Source organism: Salmo salar, chromosome ssa04, assembly GCF_905237065.1.
Source record: "Salmo salar chromosome ssa04, Ssal_v3.1, whole genome shotgun sequence".
Classification (NCBI taxonomy): domain Eukaryota; kingdom Metazoa; phylum Chordata; class Actinopteri; order Salmoniformes; family Salmonidae; genus Salmo; species Salmo salar.
In genome coordinates, this window is record NC_059445.1 from 16,296,887 (window position 1) to 16,310,843 (window position 13,957).

Genomic DNA, 13,957 nt, shown 5'->3' on the forward strand with positions numbered 1-13,957 from the left:
TACAGTATAATATATTATACAATATAATATATTATATACTGCTCAAAAAAATAAAGGGAACTCTAAAATAACACATCCTAGATCTGAATGAATGAAATAATCTTATTAAATACTTTTTTCTTTACATAGTTGAATGTGCTGACAACAAAATCACACAAAAATAATCAATGGAATCCAATTTATCAACCCATGGAGGTCTGGATTTGGAGTCACACTCAAAATTAAAGTGGAAAACCACACTACAGGCTGATCCAACTTTGATGTAATGTCCTTCAAACAAGTCAAAATGAGGCTCAGTAGTGTATGTGGCCTCCACGTGCCTGTATGACCTCCCTACAACGCCTGGGCATGCTCCTGATGAGGTGGCGGATGGTCTCCTAGGGATCTCCTCCCAGACCTGGACTAAAGCATCCGCCACCTCCTGGACAGTCTGTGGTGCAACGTGGCGTTGGTGGATGGAGCGAGACATGATGTCCCAGATGTGCTCAATTGGATTCAGGTCTGGGGAACGGGCGGGCCAGTCCATAGCATCAATGTCTTCCCCTTGCAGGAACTGCTGACACACTCCAGCCACATGAGGTCTTGCATTAGGAGGAACCCAGGGCCAACCGCACCAGCATATGGTCTCACAAGAGGTCTGAGGATCTCATCTCGGTACCTAATGGCAGTCAGGCTACCTCTGGCGAGCACATGGAGGGCTGTGCGGCCCCCCAAAGAAATGCCACCCCACACCATGACTGACCCACCGCCAAACCGGTCATGCTGGAGGATGTTGCAGTCAGCAGAACGTTCTCCACGGCGTCTCCAGACTCTGTCACGTCTGTCACATGTGCTCAGTGTGAACCTGTTTTCATCTGTGAAGAGCACAGGGCGCCAGTGGCGAATTTGCCAATCTTGGTGTTCTCTGGCAAATGCCAAACTTCCTGCACAGTGTTGGGCTGTAAGCACAACCCCCACCTGTGGACGTCGGGGCCTCATACCACCCTCATGGAGTCTGTTTCTGACCGTTTGAGCAGACACATGCACATTTGTGGCCTGCTGGAGGTCATTTTGCAGGGCTCTGGCAGTGCTCCTCCTGCTCCTCCTTGCACAAAGGCGGAGGTAGCGGTCCTGCTGCTGGGTCGTTGCCCTCCTACGGCCTCCTCCACGTCTCCTGATGTACTGGCCTGTCTCCTGGTAGCGCCTCCATGCTGTGGACACTACGCTGACAGACACAGCAAACCTTCTTGCCACAGCTCGCATTGATGTGCCATCCTGGATGAGCTGCACTACCTGAGCCACTTGTGTGGGTTGTAGACTCCGTCTCATGCTACCACTAGAGTGAAAGCACCGCCAGCATTCAAAAGTGACCAAAACATCAGCCAGGAAGCATAGGAACTGAGAAGTGGTCTGTGGTCCCCACCTGCAGAACCACTCCTTTATTGGGGGTGTCTTGCTAATTGCCTATAATTTCCACCTGTTGTCTATTCCATTTGCACAACAGCATGTGAAATGTATTGTCAATCAGTGTTGCTTCCTAAGTCGACAGTTTGATTTCACAGAAGTGTGATTGACTTGGGGTTACATTGTGTTGTTTAAGTGTTCCCTTTATTTTTTGAGCAGTGTATTATATGTAGTCTATATTCTATCATACTGTATAGTAGGGTGACGTCTATACTATATTATACAGTATAGTGGGGTGCAGGTGTAGTCTATACTATATTATAATGTATAGTAGAGTGTAGTCTATATTATACTGTATAGTACGGTGTATATGTAGTCTATATTATAGTATGCTGTATAGTAGGTTGTATTCTATACTATAATATACCGTATAGTAGGGTGTAGTCTATATTATACTAGTAGGGTATAGTCTATACTATATTATACTGTATAGTAGGGTGTAGTCTATACTATATTATACTGTATGGTACAGTGTAGTCTGATCTGTATTATACTGTATGGTACAGTGTAGTCTGTACTATATTATACTGTATAGTAGGGTGTAGTCCTTTTTGTATGGTACAGTATCGTCTATACTATAATATACTGTATAGCAGGGTGTAGTCCATGCTGTATAGTATGGTGTAATCTGTACTATATTATACTGTATAGTAGGGTGTAGTCTATACTATATTATACTGCATAGTAGGGTGTAGTCTATACTATATTATACTGCATAGTAGGGTGTAGTCTACTATATTACACTGTATAGTAGGGTGTAGGTGTAGTCTATACCATATTATTACTGTATAGTAGGGTGTAGTCTACTATATTATACTGTATAGTAGGGTGTAGTCTACTATATTATACTGTATAGTAGGGTGTAGGTGTAGTCTATACCATATTATTACTGTATAGTAGGGTGTAGTCTATACTATATTTTACTGTATAATAGCGTGTAGTCTATACTGTATAGTATGGTGTAGTCTGCACAATATTGTACTGTATAGTAGGGTGTAGTCTATACTATATTGTATGGTACAGTGTTGTCTATACTATATTATACTGTATAGCGGGGTGTAGTCTATACTATATTGTACTGTATAGTAGGGTGTAGTCTATACTATATTATACTGTATTGCAGGGTGTAGTCTATATTATATTGCTCTAGGTACAGCACATCACCAGCCTGTTAATCATTCATTCATTCAGTCAGTATCAGTCAGGAGTGACCCCTCCATGAGTCTGGCCTGTTAATCATTCATTCATTCAGTCAGTATCAGTCAGGAGTGATCCCTCCATGATCCCTCCATGGCCTGTTAATCATTCAGTCAGTCAGTTAGTAATAGTCAGGAATGAATGACCCCTCCATGAGTCATACTGTAGCAGTATGTTTTATTTATTTAACCTTTATTTAGGCAGGGAGCCCCATTAAAGCGGCAATCTGCAATTACTACATCCATTTTGTCACTTTTAAATGAATTATATGTACCCATTGATACTTAAGGAATATAACTTCCAAATGTTGTTGTTTGAACTGCATATTGCCCCTTGCAAGAAATACCTTTTTGGTAAGGTACCTGCAAATAGTTTGATTAAAGATTAGTCGCAACATGTGCTGTCTGCAAAACAGCCATCACAACACTTAGTCTCACAAAATAACCATAACATACGAAATACACAGAACTACACTAAATGGAAAATTCCACCCAAAAATGATATTTTGGTATTTGTTTCATTAGTCCATTGTTGATATAGTCCCAAAATGTTTTGCCTGTCAGCAATTTGCCTGTCAGCAATATATAACTTTCAAAATACAGCAATACAGCTGGTATGATGCTTTTATTATAATTTTGCTTCATACTGGCATTATTTCTGTATTTTTAAAGTTATATATGTTGAAAACTTGATTGCTGACATGAAAAACATTTTAGTAGTATATCAACAATGGACTAATGAAACAAATACCAAAAGATAATTTTTGGGTGGCATTTTCCTTTAAGTCAAAACAAGTTTGGGGTACTGTAGCCGGCGATTGCTTCATATGCAACAAATTTTCCTGCTGTTTACTGTTAAATCTGAACAGATCATCACTGCATTCTTGTCCTCATGTTCATCCGCCTCTAAAATGACATTTAGGGTAGTCATACTGTGAATCTCATAACGGAACTTGGATACCATGTTGTGCCTGTGTACTTGTTTGTACTCAGATATTTACATTTGGCTGGAGAGAGGACATCAGGCCAGGGGATCCTCTCCACACCAGGAAGTTCTGCTTTGACTCCATCTCCCAGAGTTCCCCTGTCACACTGTACGACTGCCACGGCATGAAGGGCAACCAGCACTGGAGCTATAGGAAGGTAACTTTAAACAGAATTAAATAGAACACGATTATATTGTATCTGTATGGTACTTACTTTACTTCTGTTTTGGCTTTATATTCCATGTGGAACGTAAATTACAAATAAATAATCAATAATCAACAGAAAGCCTGGTACCTTACATACCGTATGATTACTGTTATAACACCACATCAAGCCCCTCATCATTCAAATTCTACCACAGCCGCAGTTGTGTGGTTATTCCACTGCCACAGCAAGGCAATCTAACTAAATGGCGTTGATAGCAGTCCTACACGCCAGGGAAATGTCCATACGTAGCCACGTAAACACTGTAGTAAAGGAAAGTAGGCCTGATGTATTCAGTCACAACACAATATCAAAGTCATCAAATAGAAAAGATGTACACTGTGTTTTTACTGCTGCGTTCCAGGTAGAGGAAAGTAATAGGGGACTTATTTTATCGTCACACCACTCCTATTTCCTCCACATCATTTAGGGAGGAGAGATGAATGTTTACCCAGCACAAAATCAGAATGTCATTACAGTCCCATCTCTCTTAAGGTTCTGCCTAGAATGACGCGATGAGGTTCAGAGGTGCACAGATGCTAGCGTGAGTCCCAGATCTGTTTGCCACCTCCATTACTGTGGCAAGACAACACAGTCAGGTCTGGAACTCAAGCTACACAGATGCAATAGCCACCTATTAAAGGGCTGAGGTGGGCTTGAGGCTGTGTCAACATTGTAAAATCAGGAAGGCGGACTCATGATACAAGAACAAAATACTGCCAAGTACCTCTGAGGCGTTCTCCAGCTCATCTTTCTCCACAACTTTATCCCTCCCCACAGAATCCTTTTTCAGTTTGAATCCATCACTGGCTATATTTAATAGTTTGCAATCACCATAGATAATATTTTATTGGAAGCCATTTTGTGTTGTCAGTTTTCAACGATTCGTACTTCCTTCAATTCCTCTTTCTTTTGCAGCTGAATTTGTTACTTTTCCCTTTCTGTCATGCGAGGGAGGATGAACCCAAAGAATAAACTTTCAGAAAAGTAATGTAATAGTCCGTTGGAACTCTGGGTTTAAAAACTCTTGTGTGTTGAACTCATATTTCTCAGCCTAGTTTAACTCCCAAATTCAGACCCCTAACCCCATGAATTGAAGTAAACTCGGATTAGATTGGAGGGAGGAAATACCTTGTTGCAGTCAGATGCTCAGCTCCCCGTCTGTAATCTGTTTGAAGGGAGTGGGAGATGAGAGAGCAGGATTAAACAGCAGCCTGCCTGCCAGAGACAGGCTTACCTGTCTCTACTTTATTTGAATAATTTATCTCAATCCTTCTTTTCCTCCCTCTCTTCTCTCTCTCTGCTTCCTGCTCTCTCTCTCTCTCTCTCTCTCTCTCTCTCTCTCTCTACCTCATGCTTTTTCTTTCGTGCTCTGTGTCTCTCTCGCACGCTCTCTCTCGCTCTCTGGGCCAACACACAGGATAAATTGCTGTACCACCTGGTGAGCAGCGGTTGCATGGACTGCAGTCCCGGTGATAAGAGGATTTTCATGAATAAATGCGACCCCGGGTCGGAGACGCAGCAGTGGCTGTTCCAGAGAGTCAACGCCACCGTCCTGGACAAATTCAACAGCGCTGCGGCTGCCAGCTCCTAGGAACCAGGCGCCAACCCCCACGACAAAAAAAAACAAACAAACGTGTGCATTGTAGCAGCAAGCGGCCAGCCAGTTAGCTAGCGGTCCTGTTTCCCAGACCCCCCAGCTCATCAACGTGGGGGCTACAAAGTGGAAGAGAAGGGGGTGGGGGGACTGGGGCTACGTTTCTGTTTTGTCTGACGGATCCTCTGCCCGATGGGATCAGATCCAAAATGGAGGATAAAGACTCCTTCCTGGCTGAAAGAGATTCTGGGATTCTGCCTGTTTCTGCCCAATGGGCTGATGGGACGTTCAAGGTCGCCTATTCTCAGAGAACCAACCAGACTAGACTAGACCCAAGCTAAGCCGCCACACAGGGGCACCTTGCTGGTCGAGGACACAGAAACCTCCAGAACACTGTCCTCTAGGTCCTCTATGGGTCAAAGGTCAAACACAGCAGGTCTAGTAGACTGGATTTGTTTGTATCAGGTTGAAAAAGGAATGTTCCAACTGTCACTCTCTCAAGATCGCATGGTGGATTTGTACTATATCGGAGGCTCATGAAATTATTTGCTCATTTTTGTAAGGCTATTTATTTTCCATTATTATTTTATTAGTATTTATTTTGCATTAATTTATTTAGTCTTTTTTTTTTTTTAAGAACAATAATTTATTAAGTGTATACTTGAATGGGTTTTTCAGATTTCTGGTCCCCGTGATTGTACGATTTGAAGTTGTGAAGTTCAGCCAATGAAAATGATGTAGTAAACATGAATAAAATTTGAAAAAAGTACATGAATTATTGCAATTGTATGGCGTGTGTGAGCATTTATATGATGACACATCTCACAATGATATTACATGTAGATAGCAGCCAAGAAGATGCCCATGGACTTATGATTATGCATGAGGGTGCTCATTCAAAAGTGATGATTGTGTGCCCTCTTTTGAAGAGGTTTCATAACTCGTCCACATGTGCACCAATGGGACGATTCAGCCTTTTTTACACGTTTTTAATTTAAGCACTTCTTAGTATGTGCTGTTCAGACTTACCCTATAAACGTGCGTAACAAGGTTTGAGGGTGTGGCTCCCTTGTATACATTGTGCACATTTGATAAAATTCCAGAAAACACACCCACTGGGTGGCCAACCAATTTGATCAGGGAGTTGTTCTGTTTGTTCATCTTAGTCGATCCCTTTATTCGCCCACACCAGTAGAAATCCACTTTTTCGAGCTGAAAGATTATGATGGCCAGAGCTTACCCATGGTGTTTCCAAACGATTTAATTCAATAAGTCATCGTTTTAGTCAAAGTATGATATATTTGGGCTAGAAGTGACACATCCAAACTGCCCACTTTGTGCAAATCCATGTGAATGCAGTCTTTTCTTATGATATACAGATTATTTTCAGCCTACGTTTCGTTTCAGTGCTGGGTTTTATTGGAATGTTACCACCCACCAGCATGGCATTGTTTATTAATCAGAAACAGCTGCAATGTTATTCCTCTTAGCCACTGAGATGACAGCCTTTGTTCCACTTGGCCGCCTGAGCCATGGAGCAAATTAAAATAGGAGCAAATTAAAAGTTTTTTCCACCTTCTTTTCTTACTAGAAAATTATCATAATCCATTGGATAATTTGTACATTTTCACCGATTAAAAAAAAAAAAGAATAATCCGGTCTGTATTATATATATATATATTATAAATGGTATAATTGCGTCATATGATAGCGTTTTACAAACCCACTCCCCCCCGTCGCCCCAAGATTAATGATTTTGTCCACTACAAAGTTTTGCTTCACTACACGCTCCACAGCTTTGATTGGTGTAACATTAGCTAGAAACCACAAGTGTCTATCCAGATAATGAAAAGGATCCTGCAAAATGTTTATTCAAGGAATTTATAGTTACATGTAGCCTATCATTTCACTTCCCCTGTGAGACCCATGAGCACTGTCTGACTTGGCTTTGCTCTACCACATATCAAGAAGCTGATTAAACAGCATGATCATTACACAGGTGCACCTTGTGCTGGGGACAAGAAAAGGCCACTCTGAAATGTGCCGTTTTTCCACACAACACAATGCCACAGATAACTCAAGTTTTGAGGGAGCGTGCAATTGGCATGCTGACTGCAGGGATGTCCACCAGAGCTGTTGCCAGAGAATTGAATGTTAATTTCTCTACCATAAGCCACCTCCAATGTTGTTTTGTAGAATTTGGCAGTACATCCAACTGGCCTCACAACCACAGACCACTTGTAACCACGCCAGCCCAGACCTCCACATCTGTCTTCTTGCGGGGGGGTATTTATGTCTGTAATAAAGCCCTTTTGTGGGAAAAACTAATTCTGATTGGCTGGGCCTGGCTCCCCAATGGGTGGAGCTGGCTCCCAAGTGGGTGGGGCTATGTATGCCCTCCGAGACCCACTCATGGCTGCGACCCGGTCATGTGAAATCCATAGATTAGGGCCTAATGAATTTATTTCAATTGATGGATTTCCTTCTATGAGCTGTAACTCAGAAAAATCTTTGAAATTGTTGCATGTTGTGTTTATATTTTTGTTCAATATGAAAAACATTGTTCAATATTTCCGGATCTTCATCTTATTCTTCAACTATTTATATGGCGGATTCGCAGCCGCAATTTACAGACAATGTAAAAACTTTGGAGATAACAATAGATGGCAAAGTTGTTGATGTTTATCTCTAGGACAGGAAATTACATCGAACTAGTGGAGGATGTCTGGGGGTGTCCTTTAAATGTAGTGACTTTTCCTTTGATTTTGATGTGCACAATATTAGAATGTAGCCTTATGGAGAATGCTTTCAGAATGGAGATCAATGAAAGGTAGCCATCAAAACATGCATATTTATCTCAGTTTGAGAACCCATGCATAGATTTCAAAACACTGTTGTTTCACAATATGTATGTTTAGGGACGTTTTCATGAATACTAAAGGTTCATGGAAAAATAGGGTTTCATTCATTCAGTGGTTTCATTCATTCTGAAATTTGCCACATTCAGTTCATCAACCCAAGGTAATGTTGGAAGATTAGTGTAGAAAGAATAATAATAGGGAGAATAGTGTACAATAGTATACCCTAGCCTATTGCCCGCACTTGAATGGAATTGAGTGATGATGGTTCAAACTGTTACAAACTTACAGCTTGGTCTGCACTCCATAATGACTTAAACCACCTACAGTGAAGGAAAAAAGTATTTGATCCCCTGCTGATTTTATACGTTTGCCCACTGACAAAGAAATGATCTGTCTATAATTGTAATGGTAGGTTTATTTGAACATTGAGAGACAATAACAACAAACAAATCCAGAAAAACACATGTCAAAAATGTTATAAATTGATTTGCATTTTAATGAGGGAAATAAGTATTTGACCCCTCTGCAAAACATGACTTAGTACATGATGGCAAAACCCTTGTTGCACACATCTCAGGAGGGATTTTGTCCCACTCCTCTTTGCAGATCTTCTCCAAGTCATTAAGGTTTCGAGGCTGACGTTTGGCAACTCGGACCTTCAGCTCCCTCCACAGATTTTCTATGGGATTAAGGTCTGGAGACTGGCTAGGCCACTCCAGGACCTTAATGTGCTTCTTCTTGAGCCACTCCTTTGTTGCCTTGGCCGTGTGTTTTGGGTCATTGTCATGCTGGAATACCCATCCACGACCCATTTTCAATGCCCTGGCTGAGGGAAGGAGGTTCTCACCCAAGATTTGACGGTACATGGTCCCGTCCATCGTCCCTTTGATGCGGTGAAGTTGTCCTGTCCCCTTAGCACAAAACCACCCCCAAAGCATAATGTTTCCACCTCCATGTTTGACGGTGTTCATGGGGTCATAGGCAGCATTCCTCCTCCTCCAAACACGGCGAGTTGAGTTAATGCCAAAGAGCTCCATTTTGGTCTCATCTGACCACAACACCCAGTTGTCCTCTGAATCATTCAGATGTTCATTGGCAAAATTCAGACGGGCATGTATATGTGCTTTCTTGAGCAGGGGGACCTTGCGGGCACTGCAGGATTTCAGTCCTTCACAGCGTAGTGTGTTACCAATTGTTTTCTTGGTGACTATGGTCCCAGCTGCCTTGAGATCATTGACAAGATCCTCCCGTGTAGTTCTGGGCAGATTCCTCATCGTTCTCATGATCATTGCAACTCCACGAGGTGAGATCTTGCATGGAGTACCCAGGCCGAGGGAGATTGACAGTTCTTTTGTGTTTCTTCCATTTGCGAATAATCGCACCAACTGTTGTCACCTTCTCACCAAGCTGCTTGGCGATGGTCTTGTAGCCCATTCAAGCCATGTGTAGGTCTACAATCTTGTCCCTGACATCCTTGGAGAGCTCTTTGGTCTTGGCCATGGTGGAGAGTTTGGAATCTGATTGATTGCTTCTGTGGACAGGTGTCTTTTTTACAGGTAACAAGCTGTGGTTTGGAGCACTCCCTTTAAGAGTGTGCTCCTAATCTCAGCTCGTTACCTGTATAAAAGACACCTGGGAGCCAGAAATCTTTCTGATTGAGAGGGGGTCAAATACTTATTTCCCTCATTAAAATGTAAATCAATTTATAACATTTTTGACATGCGTTTTTCTGGATTTCTTTGTTGTTATTCTGTCTCTCACTGTTCAAATACACCTACCATTAAAATTATAGACTGATCATTTCTTTGTCAGTGGGCAAACGTACAAAATCAGCAGGGGATCAAATCCTTTTTTCCCTCACTGTACATGTTTTTTTTTTTTTTACATTAAATATTATCAACTATTACTAGTGATCTTCAGCAACAACCACATGAACGTGACAGCCTTTACAGACAAGGTGTTAAAATCTGTCATTCTGCTCCTGAGCAAGGCAGTTAACCTGCTGATCCCCAGGCGCTGATGATGTGGATTAAGCCAGCCCCCCGGGTGCCTCTCTGATTCAGAGGAGTTGGGTTAAATGTGGAAGACACATTTCAGTTGTACAGCTGAATAGGTATCCTCTTTCCGAAAGGTTCATTTGGCATGACTGTCGTTAGGCAAAGCTTTGCCGCGTCATCAAATGCGCCAGGCTGCCGTAGCCTATCCATTTGTCTTGCGTCTCCAAGTTTCATCACTGCAAGTTAGAAGGCCATACAATTACAATTATGCATAAGGTCACAGCATTTTATACTTCACTGTAGGAAAGGGGTGGAAATGCTTGTCATGCTGATATGCTTTTTAAAAATGATATATTAGAAGTCCCAACCCCTCAATCAGTAACTTTGCTCCCACTCATCTCCAGTTCTATATTCCAACCCTTGATTTCCCTCAGCCCATCCCACCTATCTCTGCTGGCCACACTTTTCGGATTTCTACACGCCATATATCTTTCAACTATGCTGTGATGTTTAACATACAATTTTAATCTATCTAATCTAATAGAATCAACGGATTGCGAGAGTATTAATATATTATCGAGTGACTGACTGAAAAGGTCTCTCCAAATCCCCCAGCAAGGGTTCATTTACTTTTTTTGGGGTTGCTTAAAATTTGGGGCTCAAAACAGGTGGGGCCTAGCCCCCCCTACCCTGAATGACGGGTCACCACTGGATATGACTAATGACTTCATCTAATTATAATTTTTTTATATGCTTTATAATTTGCTTCCATGTAAGGTATCACATTCATCTCCAGTGATCAGAAGGAAAAATCTTATAAAACAATTGCTATTATTATTATTACTTAGCTATTATCAATAGCTCCTATCAATTTATAAATTGCTGTCACGACTTCCGCCGAAGTCGGTCCCTCTCCTTGTTCGGGCGGCGTTCGGCGGTCGACCTCACCGGCTTTCTAGCCATCGCCGATCCACTTTTCATTTTCCATTTGTTTTGTCCTTGTCTTACACACCTGGTTTCAATCCCCCAATTACTTGTTCATTATTTAACCCTCTGTTCCCCCATGTTTGTTTGTGAGTGACTGTTTATTGTATTGCGGTCTGTTATTGTGGCCTTGGATTTATTTGACATGTATTGTGATTATTGTTGAGTAAAATTGCGTACATTACTCATATCTGCTGTCCTGTGCCTGACTCATCTACATCAGCTACACCCAGATGCATTACAATTACAGTGCATGGAGAATGGTGTTCCATGTAGTTATGGCTCTATGTAGTACTGTGCACCTCCCATAGTCAGTTCCTGACTTGGTGACTGTGAAGAGACCTCTGGTGGCATGTCTTGTGGGGTATGCATGGGTGTCTGAGCTGTGGGCTAGTTGTTTAATCAGACAACTTGGTGCATTCAGCTCGAAGAAGTCAATCTCTCTTCCACTTTGGGCCATGAGAGATTTACATGCATATCATTAATGTTAGCTCTCCGTGTACATTTAAGGGCCAGCTATGCTGCCCTGTTCTGAGGCAATTGTAATTTCCTTAAGTCCCTCTTTGTTGCACCCGACCACACGACTGAACAGTAGTCCACTTGAGACAAAACTAGGGCCTGTAGGACCTGCCTTGTTGATAGTGTTGTTAAGAAGGCAGAGCAACGCTTTATTATGGACAGACTCCCCCCCCCCCATCTTAGCTACTGTTATATCAGCATGTTTTGACCATGACAGTTTACAATGCAGGGTTACTCCAAGCGGTTTAGTCACCTCAACTTGCTCAATTTCCACATTATTCATTACAAGATTTAGTTGAGGTTTAGGGTTTAGTGAACGATTTGTCCCAAATACAATGCTTTTACTTTTTCAAATATTTAGGACTAACTTATTCCGTGCCACCCATTCTGAAACTAACTAACTGTAGCTTACTTGCATAGTGTTGAGTCATTCACATACATAGACACACTGGATTTACTCAAAGCCAGTGGCAAGTCGTTAGTAAAGATTGCCCTGGGGAATTCTGGATTCTACCTGGATTATTTTGGAGAGGCTTCCATTAAAGAACACACTCTGTGGTCTGTTAGACAGGTAACTCTTTATCCACTATATCGCAGGGGGTGTAAAGCCATAACACATACGTTTTTCCAGCAGCAGACTATGATTGGTAATGTCAAAAGCCCCACTGACATCTAACAAAACAGTCCCCACAATCTTTTTATCATCAATTTCTCTCAGCCAATCATCAGTCATATGTGTAAGTGCTGTGCTTGTTGAATGTCCTTCCCTATAAGCTTGCTGAAAGTTTATCAATTTGTTTACTGTAAAATTGCATTGTATCTGGTCAAACACAATTTCCAAAACTTTTCAAAAAGTTTACTAAGGGTTGGTAACAGGCTGATTGGTTGGCTATTTGAGCCAGTAAAGGGGGCTTTACTATTCTTAGGTAGCGGAATGACTTTTGCTTCCCTCCAGGCCTAAGGGCACACACTTTCTAGTAGGCTTAAATTTAAGATATGGCAAATAGGAGTGGCAATATTGTCCGCTGTTATCCTCACTAATTTTTCATCCAAATTGTCAGACCTCGGTGGCTTGTCATTGTTGATAGACAACAAAACTATTTTCACCTTTTCCACACTCACTTTACGGAATAACAAATTACAATCCTTGTCTTTCATAATTTGGTCAATTATACTTGGATGTGTAGTGTCGGCATTTGTTGCTGGCAGGTCATGCCTATGTTTTCTAATCTTGCCAATGAAAAAATTATTGAAGTAGTTGGCAATATCAGTGGGTTTTGTGATGAATGAGCCATCTGATTCAATGAATGATGGAGCTGAGTTTGCCTTTTTGCCCAAAATTTCATTTAATGTGCTCCAAAGCTTTTTACTATCATTTTTTATATCATTTATCTTTGTCATAGTATAGTTTCTTCTTATTTTTAATCAGTTTAGTCTATGATTTCTCAATTTGCAGTACATTTGCCAATCAGTGTTGCTGTCAGACTTAGTAGGTGACGTCAGAGGTCAGCATGTGGGAGAAGTGGGAACGCAGAATGATAGACGAGTTTCCCACCAGTAATTAATTACCAGTTGGCATTCAAGTGTATTTTTCCCAGTCGTATGTGGTAAATTCCCAATTCCGACTTGGTTACGAATGCAGCATTAGTTCAAGGTCAGAATACAAGTAAAGAGAAAAATGCATCAAATGGAATTAAGTTTCATTTACTCACCTTTAACTTGGGTCTTAATTCCTTTTTTAATGAATATAATCTATTGAAGGTATTCATAATTGTTTTTAATTCAATCAGTCAGCTTTAGTCATTTGTTCTGTAGTTACCATAATTGGACATGAGAGGTCAGCTGTGTCCATGTATTCACCACTGAATCTTCTCTCTAGTCATTCTACTATTTTGCTCCAAAACTGATATAAAAACATAGGCTATCATTGAGATATTACATAGATTGCTCTTGATACGGAGACCTTGCCAAAAGTAAGAAAGTGATAAGATACTCTGTAAATAAGCAGTTATTCTACGGTCTCTCAAATCATGCCTCACGTCACTATCCCACTTTATTTTATGAAACAAGTTTTGCTTCTTTGTAGGAGGCTGATGTGGAATGTCAAGAAGTCACCTCAATGCTGTCTGCAACACACATTATGTTAATATAGAGCAGGTAATGGGCAAC

At 41.3% G+C, this 13,957-nt stretch overlaps 1 protein-coding gene across 2 annotated transcripts in view; it reads left to right on the forward strand.

Moving 5' to 3' along the window:
* LOC106602390 (polypeptide N-acetylgalactosaminyltransferase like 6) overlaps nt 1-6,202 on the forward strand; it is a 243,677-nt gene extending 237,475 nt beyond the window's left edge. For both annotated transcript variants that reach the window (XM_045716609.1, XM_045716610.1), the window contains exons 12-13: nt 3,633-3,782; nt 5,251-6,202. In XM_045716609.1, coding sequence (XP_045572565.1) covers nt 3,633-3,782; nt 5,251-5,424 — 324 coding nt within the window. In that variant the 3' untranslated portion in view covers nt 5,425-6,202. The remainder of the gene's footprint in view (nt 1-3,632; nt 3,783-5,250) is intronic.
* The last annotated feature ends 7,755 nt before the right edge of the window (nt 6,203-13,957 follow it).